This window comes from Medicago truncatula, chromosome 1 (assembly GCF_003473485.1).
Source record: "Medicago truncatula cultivar Jemalong A17 chromosome 1, MtrunA17r5.0-ANR, whole genome shotgun sequence".
In the NCBI taxonomy this organism is placed as follows: Eukaryota; Viridiplantae; Streptophyta; class Magnoliopsida; order Fabales; family Fabaceae; genus Medicago; species Medicago truncatula.
Genome location: NC_053042.1, coordinates 9431578 through 9443204, shown reverse-complemented (window position 1 = coordinate 9443204; position 11627 = coordinate 9431578). Strand labels below are relative to the sequence as shown.

Genomic DNA, 11627 nt, shown 5'->3' with positions numbered 1-11627 from the left:
TCTTGCTGCCCACTCTATTATATTAAAATGAAACTTCTCAACATTTTAGTAGGCAATTGGTTTTTTTTGGTCGGGTTCGAACCAAGATTTTATATATATTATGCATTGTCCCTATCAACTGAGCTAGATTTACGAGGGCAGATAATTGGTTTATTATATCTTTCTGAATAGACTAATTGTTCGTCTACATATCGTCACAATATATATTTGTCAATACCTCTCATCATTATACAGTCCTTCAATTGTCACAATTTTTTTAAAGAGCAATATTCTATTCAAATTGTGAATAACATCAATATACAATCCTTCAAAAAAAAATCCATAACATAAAAAATAGTCATATTAATTAACACAAAAAAGATTCACAACATTTGCGAATAATTTCATATCTCTTGCTGCCCACTCGATTATGTCAAAATGAAACTTCCTGCATGATAAAGAAAACGAAACTTCTGCGCTTCTTTCCCGTTTCCACCATTTTACTATGGAATTGGTTTATTAGAAGACTAATTGTTCGTCGAATTGTCATCATAAAACATATTTGTCAATACCTCTCCCTTTCTTATATCTTTCACAGAAACTTCACTCGATCACATACACCACCTATTGAGTCCACTCTTCTTGGATCATTCATAACACTAATGGAGGACTATTCAAAACAATAACCGAGAAATCAAAGTTCTTTCATGGTGGGCCATTCGATGGTGAAACACTATGAAAATCAGAAGTATCTTCTTTGTTAGGTTGGTCTGTCTATTATCAATTTTAATAGAGTTTGATAATTCACAAAAACACGTCAATTTGTCATTTTCTCCTTCTCTAAATCTAAAAAAAAAAACACGCATAAAAACATACTCGCTTTTGGTAGCAATGTCTTCATTGAAGAGAAATGGTTAGAATTACTAACCAAAAATAGTTAATCATTCATCTCTAGTGTGATTTATCTTTATCTATTGAATGAAATGGTTTACATGACATCAACTGTAACATAAAGGATGAGAATTAAACTGAAGCATTACCTACAGGCTATCGATGCAAATACAATGTAAAATACCGACTTGAGGAAAATAAATTTGAAGGACCAATCCAAGAAATAAAAAAGATCAACTTACAAAATATCCTCAATTAAACTTTTGATATCAATAATTTTTTGGATTTCATGGTCAATTTCCTATTAAATAACAAGAAAAAACAATGTATTATGACAACATAAACAAAAGAAATAAGTTTATTCTACTCTTATATGCCATAAGCATGTGAATATAGTTTATTCTCATCTTTTTTAATCTCTTAATCTCACTAATTCACATATAAAAAAAATCAATGGAAACATTACATTAATGTTGATATTTTTAAAACAATAATTGGTGTATACATAAAATTTGATTTTGGACATATAAGCACATAAAATCTGCAACAAGTGCGTGCACATATTTAACGGTGTTTTGTATATAAAATAAAATATATTTAATGTTGAGATTTTGAAAATAGTCATGATTTTCCAAAAAAATTATCATATTGACTTTGTCATATATGTATATAAATATTTGTCTCTTATATATATATATATATATAAGCACATAAAATCTATAGAGAATGCGGTGTAAATATTGAACGATGTTTTGTATATAAGATAAATAATTATTTAATAGAAAAATCACGTTAATTTTGATATTTTAAAAATAGTCATTAGTTTTTAAAATAATTCTTATCGACTTTCTCATATATATATTTTACAAATTCTCGTATATATACAAATAGAAATTTGTTTACATAGATTAAATAAAAATATTTAATAAAAAGAAACATATTTAATAAAAATATTGCATTTGTGTTGATAATAACAATATTAATAATTTCCTCAAAAAAAAAAAAAATACAATTACTAACATAGGCCGCGAGTGCGACGGCCTAATTCTTTTTTATAGGGGGTGTATATAGCAAAGCTAAGGAAAAAGTGGGGTGCGTATAATAATTCGTACCAGCAGGCCTAAATCTGAATCATTTTCTCGGCCCATTAAGAATAAAACAGAACGAAAAAAAAAACGTAGAAGCCCAATAAAGAGGAAAATAATGGAAAGGGCCCAACTAACACACAAACAAAAACTTCTTTTGAACAATTAGAAAGACTACTTGACCAAAAAAAAAAAAAAAAAGAAAGACAGATGAAAAAAGAAACCTAAAAAGAAAAACCAAAAGGTTCCAAAATCAGTCATTCTCTCCGGGTGAATTGTTTTAGGTTTATTTTTTTTCTTTCTTATTCCAATTCTATTTGATGATATTGTTTCAATTCTCTAATTGCTTCAAGTGTTGAATTCTAATTATTTATTTTTTTTCTTATTCCAATTCTCTTTGATAATCATTGTTTCAATTATCTAATTGCTTCAGGTGTTGAATTTTAAAATTCTAATTGAACGGTTTGGCTATTTTGTCAATTGAGAAGGAAATGTTGAAGAATATTGAAGTTGATGTCATTATAAATGATTTTGCATCTCAAAAAGCTCGAAAAAACAACTTTTAACTTCACAGATAAGAGAGAAGTTTTTTGGATATTTTGTGCAACTATTGTATATTCTCAATGATTGTTTATATCTATATGTCATAGTTTTATTAGAGTTGTTTTCTCTATAGATAGGTTGGTATCCATACCTATAATTTTACTTAACTTTGTTGGGTTAGGTTTGGCCCCCCAACTTTTTTGTTTTGTTTTTCCTTTTTATTAATAATATATAGGATGAGGTGTATTTGACACACGATATTTTGGGGTGCTAGCATAGTTGGGATGTCAAAATATCGTATTATAGTGACTTGGGGTGCCAGCATAACTGGGATGTCAACCACTATAACTAATACACGTCTCATTCATCATTTATTATAAGAAGAAAAAATATTATGATGTAATACAAAGGGCCCTTTTTTCATACTATGCCTAAGACCCGTAAAACTTTAGGAACGGCCCTGCTATGACCTATCGAGTCCACACTTCTTGTGTCATTCAGAACAATAATGGAGGACTATTCATAACAATAGTCCTATGTTTAAGCTTTGTCATTAGGTTTTTATTTTATTTTATTTTATTTTAAGATTTGATATTTTTGGTCATTTATGTTTTAAGACTTGAGATTTGGCTGTTTTATGTTTGTTTTAAGATTTCAAACTTTAAAGTAGCTTACGCACTTTATAGTATAAAATTAATATTATTTAAGTAGAATTCTTTGATTTTGGTTGAGATCCTCCATTTTACAATCTTGTTATTTCCTTTCGATTCGACAAAATTAATTGAGTAGAATCCTTTAATTTTGGTTTTGATTTTAAGTATTCCGATCTAGCTGTTTGCTTTTTTTTATTAGTTCACTTTATATTTATACTCATATATTAATACATACACCTAATTTTTTTTTTTTTTTTATGTTTAAATATGTGTATATTTTTTACTCATATATATTAATATATATGGGGACCTATTTTTTGTAATATGTACATGTGTCTATATTTTTACTCATAGCTTAATATGGAGACCTATTTTTTTTTTTTAATTTATACATATGTCTATATTTTAACTTATATATTAGTACGGGGATTGATTTTTATTTTATTTATACACATGTCTATATATTTACTCATATTTAATACATAAATGATTTTTTTGTACAATTTGTATATCTGTTTATATTTTTATTCATATATCAATACAAAGATATCTATATTTTTTTTATACACAATTGCGACTTGCTAGAGGATTTGATTAATCTCCTGTAACATATATAGAAAGAGACGTTCTTAGAATAATTAGTAATGATGTCATTTTCAAAAAATGAAAATTATATTATTTTCTTTGTAATTTTGATTGCTTGAACTATTTTTAATAAAGTTTTGTCTGCTGATATGTGAATCCAAATCCGCCCCTGTTTTCAGGTAATATATTTTTATTTTTTTAAGAGAGGTTCAGTTTTGATGCATCTGAAGATAGAATTATACAACATTTAAGATTATTGACAGACAATGGATTTGGCTGGTTCTGTCACAGGGACCATTTATTTTAATTACAGCCAAAAATATGAAAATGAAACATTGGCATGCAGCTAATAAGAACATAGGTTGCTATCGAGCATTAGTTATTATGGCGTCTTATAAAGCCAGCTAGCACTACTCTTGGCAAGTATATTGACACAAACTCAAAACAATAGTCGAACATAAAGCATGGTAAGTATATTGGTAAGGAAAGTAGTTACTAAGGTAACAAAAATAGAATTTATAGATGTTTGGGTGCGACTTGTGGATTTTAAAGTGTAAAGTGAAAGAAAAAAAATATGGATTGTTATTTTAACAAACTCATGATTGACTGATATACATCACAATCAGAAACTCTCAATTTTCCTACGGAATTACCTGTGGATTATGATAATCACTGAAGATCCGCAGTAAAACCCGCAGGAATACCTGCGGAATTTTCCAAGGATTTCTTAGGCAATAGGATACGTAAGGATAGTAGCATTATGGGCAGCAAAATCCTCAACTATTCCTGCGGATATTTGGTCGTAGAAACTTCCGCAGGAAATTTGCAGAATTCTAGTAGTGTTTTAACGAATTATCGACGTGGAGTCATGCAAAACCAAACAAAAGTAGACGTGAGAAATTTTTCAATATTTAATTTGATGAAAGGGAAATTTAATTAATATTTTCCAATTTTGTTAATTTTTAATTTTTTCTAGGAATCTAATTTAGCCCATTGAAATTAACACGAAAGAATTGAACGTCTGATAGAAGAACACTCCATTGTTAGCTTTTTAAATTAAATATTAAACTAGGTTAAAAAATCATTAACTGCAAATTTGAACCTGTAATCACTAATTTCTCATATTTCATATCCCTTGCTGCCCACTCCATTATGTCAAAATGAAACTTCCTGTCTCATAAAAAAATTGAAACTTCCTACTCTGCTTCTTTCCCGTTTCCACCATTTTACTATGAAATTGATTTATTGGAAGACTAATTGTTCGTGGAATTGTCATCATAAAACATATTTGTCAATACCTCTCCCTTTCTTATATTTTTCATGGAAACTTCACTCTTCTTGGGTCATTCATAACAATAATGGAAGAAGGACTATTCAAAACAATAATGGAGAAATCAAAGTTATTTCATGGTAGGCCATTTGATGGTGAAACACTTTATGAAAATCAGAAGTATTTTCTTTTGTTAGGCTAGTCTGTCTATTATCAATTTTAATTGAGTTTGATTAGCAATTTTGATTAAGTTACGATCATAGTCACGATATTCTCTTGAGAAGCTGTGAACTGTGAATTCGTACACGTGTACGGTACATTGTACACGTGTACTAGTTCACGGTACTTTAACAAATTGGTTTGCATAAATTCTCCTCTAAAGTGATTCTTTAATTTAATTTTTAATTTTTTGAATTGTTCCTTATGTTGCATTATTATGTTTCCACTGTTAGCCTTTTTAACAAATTTCATTAAAAAGAACACATATGATATTTGAATATTGAGAAAACTCACAAAAGGATTTACTAAACAAAAAAACAGTCAATCATTCATCTCTATTGTGGTTTATCTTTATATATGGAATGAAATTTGTGGTTTACATTGACATCAACGGTAACGTAAAGGATGACAATAAAATTGAAGAATTACTTAAAGGTTATCGACGCAAATACAATGTAAAAAGTACCGACTCGAGGTAAATAAAATTGAAGGACCAATCCAAGAAATAAAAAAGATTAACTTACAAGATCACAATCATAATTTTGCCAATAAAATAAAACAAACAATAATGAATGGTTAGAGTCTGTCTCTTCTTTTTTGTTTCTCAATGATTTCCTCATAAAGAGGTAATCGTGGAAACTAAAAAGAAAGGAGCACATCGTAAGAAGTTTCATTTTTTTGTCCACTAGTATTACAGAAAGAGGATTTCACATTGGTTAAAAACAAGATTTCACATCGGTTTGCACGGTTGGTCTCACCGTATTGACTTAAGAGTTAGGAGTTGCTCCTTCTCAAGATTTCATGTTTTACTTTCTCCGATGTCAATTTAGGTAGATTAGTTTAGTTTTTTTAAAAACGAAGAATAATTGTCCCACATTTCTTATCACAAAATACATTCATCCATTGGTCACTCTTCATTTCTTATCTCTTCTCATTTGACGATGTAGTGATAAAAACACATACGTTGAGTCCATATGTCACGACAAAAATTGGAAAATTGAAGTTTTACAAAGTCTTCTTGAAGACGAACTAGTGTCACATCAACATATTTTAAACTCTAAAATAAGTTTAATTGGTCCACACATATGAATAATGAATTCCTATACACCATGAACAAAAAATCATAAATGATTTATTCATTAATTATATAATAAACATAATTATTTTTCTATAAATGTACAGCTGGAAAAAAATATTAATTATACACTACTATTCTAACACATCCATGGATTAGGAAATTAAAGAAAAACATGTAAATATAAAACCGCGGGTTATTTTAAGCAATTAGAAGTAATTAACACACAATATCACCTTCTGCCTTTTTATAATGGTATAATAATAATATCGATCATTTATTTTATTGGAAAAACACAAGTCTTTCATTGAAAATATATGACTTTTTAGATTCAAGTTTATAAAGAGTAGCTTTCAAACAGGGGTGGACTTGGACTCTGAATATTATTGGGGCACACTTTTTTTTATAAATAATTAAATAATAGTAAATATAATAAGAAGTTATATTAAAAGTAGTTGTAGCAACTAAAATTACAAAAAAAAAAAAATGCTATATTTTCCATTTGTTGAAAATGAGCTAAAATTAGATTATTACTGATTGTTTGAAGAACATCTATTTCTATATATATGTTTACAAGACGGTCATTGATCATCCATCTTGTTACTTAATTGACTCTTCATATATTTCATAAATAAGAAAACGCGTTCAACACTAAATCAGAGCTAACTTCATAAGTTTGTATACCAAATTAAAGGTAGTGCCTTTGTTTTCACAAACTTTGCACAAAGGCCTGAAAGTCCTTTCGATACTCAATAATATAACAGAACAATTAACATAAGCCTTAAAAAATTGGTAAAATCTTTTCCCCCTTTCCAGCTGTTGGAGGATCTTTTCAGGATGTAAATAATAGCAAACAGAAGGTTATCAGTCACCTAGCATACAGTGGGAGCAAGCAAGTGAGGGTAGCTTTAGACTTCATGAAAAGAAAAAAAATAACATGAATAGACTGTGAATGGAAGAAACGTTTGGCAAATGGTAATTAGGATATGAAGCATAACAATTAATAATTATACCTCTTAAATCTCAATCAAGACATGAATAATTTTCTACCATTTATACTTATAAAAAAGAAGGAAAAAGATAAATGACCTAAAATAGAGATGTTGTGATGGTGACTTGTGTGGTGGACCGGTGGTGCGTCGCCGTCGGTGGTGGGCTGGTCATTGGTGCCCGACGGTGGGTGGCAGCGGCGTGCAATTTGGAGAATGGTGGTTTTGGGATTTTGGTGTGTGTAAGTCGTGTCTGAAAGAAGAGGAAAGAACGATATAGAAATACGTTTTGATTTTGTTTATTTCTACATTTTTTTTTAAATTCGGCCTGGGCTGGTGTGGCCCTTGCCACAGCAGACCCAGGCCAGGTCCGCCCCTGCTTTCAAACCAGTTTTATGAAATTGTGTCGGGTGTAAGAGAAAAATCTAAAATAGTATCAAAGTATGTTTTGGATTCGTTGAATCATTTTGTAATAGGTTTTTGCTATCAATAGTTTTAAGTGTGAGTGTGTGTGTGTGTGTTAAAGAGTTTCAAATTGGACAAGAGATTGACATGAACATGTGTTTGTTAATGGGGACAATCTTCACAAATCAGGTTTATAAGGATGAGTTGAGACTAATATAAAAATCTAATATAGCACCAAACACGTATAAATAAGAGTTTATAAAGAGATACATATATCAACTTATAATTTGATTTTGTAAGGTTGTATTGGATCCAACCAAAATACGTGTTTTGTTATTGATCTTTTTTGTTTTGTTGCTCCTATTTTTACACTGTACATTAAAGTATTGGTGTAAGTTTTAATCGAACTCGAAACAAAGACATGTATTAATTTTTTGTGAAAATTGTAAATATGAAAATCGTATTAATTTTGTGTGAAAATCGTGATATTTTTTTAAGAGGGGTTATATTTTGATACATGTGAAGAAAGAATTATACAATATTTAAGATTATTGGTATGAAAGAATTCGGGTGTAAGAAGTGGACTGGGCAGACAATGGATTTGGCTGGTTCTGTCATAGGGGTCCATTTAATTTGTTCTAATTACATTGGCATGAAGCTAATAAGAATATGGAGCTTTTATTATGATTTCATACAAAGCCTTTGATAGTGACACAAATTAAAAAGAATATTTGAACTATAACTATAAGTATGGTAGAAACAATGGTATGAAGAAAACCGTAATTTCAAGATTTTTGGGTGCGAATTGTGGATCTAAAAATATTCCAAAGTCAATAAAGTGTAAATAAAAATTAAAAAATTGTTATTTTAAAAAATTTATGATTTATTTTACCTAAAAAAATATTATGATGTACATATAATATCTATATTTGATTTTTATTCAAAAAAAAAAAATCTATATTTGATTTATTAATTAATTGTCGATATTACTCATTATACACTCTAAGGTAAATTGTTCACTCTAAGTTGTAACTATATATTATTCTTAGTAATTATAAGCTTTGAGTAGTAATCTATTGGTTAGAAATTCATCTCTTGTATCATTTTCCTTTAGCATTTTTAGGGATTTAAAATGCTTACAGAAATTTTAAAAGAAATACGTGGATGATTATTTTTTGTCAAACAGTTTAGTGACTAAAATTTACCTTTAAAATAAATAAATAGGTGTTCCGGATTCAAATTATAGCCCTAAAATAAATTATACAACATTTCTACCGACCGAATTTAAAGGTTAGATCTTTAAACCTTGAACAGATGTCTACACAAATTTAATGTCCGATTCAAAGTTGATTCCCTTATTTCGTAGTATTTCATACTTCTCAATGGGCGGGTCACAAAAATCAAATTTAATACTTCTTGCAAAGTGAAAATTAAGAAGCAGCGAAATATGAAGTTGTCATCCCTCCGTGCAAAATCACAACATTTGAAATATGGTTTTCATTTACAAAGCAACCTATGTCACGCATTCTTGCCAAAACATCTGCAACTATAATAACAAACACATCGATACCTACTAAAACTTTCATATGACATTTCAATTATAAATACCCAAATTCACAAATATAATACTTTATTAACAAGTAACAAGTCATTGACAATGAACAATTATTCAATACATATGTATAATTAATATATATTTATTCTAATTCTTCAATCACCTCCAGCTCCAAATTCATACGTTCTGCAACAATATTAGCATTTGTATTAGTTGTAGTTGTTGGTCCGAACGGATTAGTAGGCACTTTTAACTTGTCCCCCTCTCCTTGAAGCATTTGTATCACATATTTCATTGTCGGACGGTGCAAAGGGTGCCATTGGATACACCATAGTCCCACAGTTGCCAATTTTTTTGGAATTCTAAAATCTCCCTCTTCATCAATAGGGATATGTATATCTCCTCCTTCAAGCAAATTGTGGATCCAGTCTGGATACTCAACTTGTATATTTTCTTCGCCACTAATTGTTTTTGTATTCTTTCTTCCTCCAACCATTTCCAACAATAACATACCGTAACTGTATATATCAGACTTATAAGAGACATTACCAAAGTTTCTTGAAAAAACTTCAGGTGCCATGTAGCCTAATGTTCCCTTAGCTGCAGTCATGGATACGATACTTTGATTTTTTGAACATATCTTGGCCAAACCAAAATCTGTAATTTTGGGAGTGAAATTGTCATCTAACAAGACATTATGAGGATTGATGTCAAAGTGTAGAATTCTTTGATCACAACCTTGGTGGAGATACTCAATACCATTTGCTATGCCTAGAGCAATTTTTTGCAACTTATCCCATCCAAGGAAATCATCTTTGCTGTTCGCGGGAGAAATGAATTTCTGCAACGAACCATTTGAAAAAAAGTCATAGACTAAAGCACGACGAAAACCATCTGCGCAGAAGCCAAGCAAACGAACGACATTGAGATGGTGAATTTTGCCCATGGTTCCCACTTCATTTATGAATTCCTTCCCATCTTCCTTTGTATTATTAAGAATCTTCACGGCTACTAGAATTTGGTTCGATAACTTACCTTTATAAACAGCTCCATGAGCCCCTTCGCCTATCTTATCTTTAAATTTATTTGTAATTCTCTTTAAGTCTGCATAAGAGAACCTAGTTGGCTTTAAAGCCCTGTAATCCTTCAAAAAGTTTTCAATTCTTGTATGATCTTCGCTTTTCATCTTAAAATAGCGATATATTTGAAAAATAAATCCAAATACAAGAACAAGCACAGTTGAGCCAATCATTGCACCTACAAATTAAACATTCAATATCCTTATAAAATTCTCAGCAACATAATTTATTAAAAAAGTGAATTTATCTCACCTGCAGAGGATAAAATTATCTTCTTTGATTTGTTCTTGCATTTAAAACATCCATTGTCAAGATTTGTTTCCGACCATGATAATGAGATTGAGGTTTGTCGTATCGTATACCCATTAGAATATTCTGCCGGAAGAATAAGGGGTGAAACTCGTTGAGACAATTTGGTGCAGAATACAAGATTCAATTTAACCATATCGTCGTCAAATGCTGCCATATAAATTGGACAAGAAATCATGTCCTGCTGCTCATCTCCATTCATTGGGCCGTCGTTTTTTAGATAGCGTTGTCCAAGTGAAGAACAATCAAAGAAACTAATATTGGTAAACTCATTGTATATCGGTGGTAACTCAGAACCATCAATAATCCGAAAAGGAAATATTGATGAAGTGAAATCTGACTGAAGTAACAAGAGTCGTGGAAGACAATTTTCAGGATCACTTGCTTCTAATACTTGCGATGTGTAGTTAATGTGATTTATGAGGAGTTTTATAGGAATTGGATAAGAAGGTATTTCAAGAATCTTCTTGTTATGATGGTTACATGATAAATTGAAGGGACATCCAATAGTAGGGATTTTCTGGGCATTCCCAAGAAGCGGTATTAGCACTAATGTTATTGTTATCATGATCATCAAGGAAAAAGTAATGTGACTGCAAATCATTTTGTATCTTTCTATGTGTGACTGAGGTTTGTGTCGTGTTTGATCCTCTTAGCTATTTATCATTAATTTGCATATTCCTCCAAGGGTAAATCGAAGTGCTAGACAACCAAAATTTCCAAGGCCAGGTCAATGCTATAATGACTTTGATCCTTAGAAAGACAGTTTCCTACTAGTCTAGTGCCTCATTTATTGGGGTGAGAATAGTCTAGCGGCTGAATTAAACTTACAAGACCCAAATGGTAGAATGAGTCACCAACATAGATATTTGAGTGTCTTAATTATTAATCGAGGGTAGTGTGTATGGAAAAATATTTGTTGGAGAAGTCACAAATGGTTGTACATATATCACTACTCTATAAAAAAAATTAGGCTTAAATGTGTGTTTA

General features: G+C 30.2%; 1 protein-coding gene across 1 annotated transcript; it reads right to left on the bottom strand.

Moving 5' to 3' along the window:
• Positions 1-9265: 9265 nt before the first annotated feature.
• Positions 9266-11567, bottom strand: LOC25482327 (rust resistance kinase Lr10). Its single transcript, XM_013610877.3, has 2 exons — positions 10581-11567; positions 9266-10506 (listed from the first exon to the last, which is right to left on the bottom strand). The coding sequence occupies exons 1-2, from the start codon at positions 11239-11241 to the stop codon at positions 9392-9394; spliced, it is 1776 nt and encodes a 591-aa protein (XP_013466331.1). The 5' UTR covers positions 11242-11567; the 3' UTR covers positions 9266-9391.
• Between the last annotated feature and the right edge of the window lie 60 nt (positions 11568-11627).

What these genes read in the sequence shown, in the direction of transcription:
- LOC25482327 (XM_013610877.3), bottom strand. Translation starts at nt 11,241, where the DNA reads ATGATTTGCAGTCACATTACTTTTTCCTTGATGATCATGATAACAATA. An exon ending in GATAATTTTATCCTCTGCAG is followed by an intron (nt 10,507 to 10,580) that starts GTGAGATAAATT and finishes TTTAATTTGTAG; the next exon opens with GTGCAATGATTGGCTCAACT.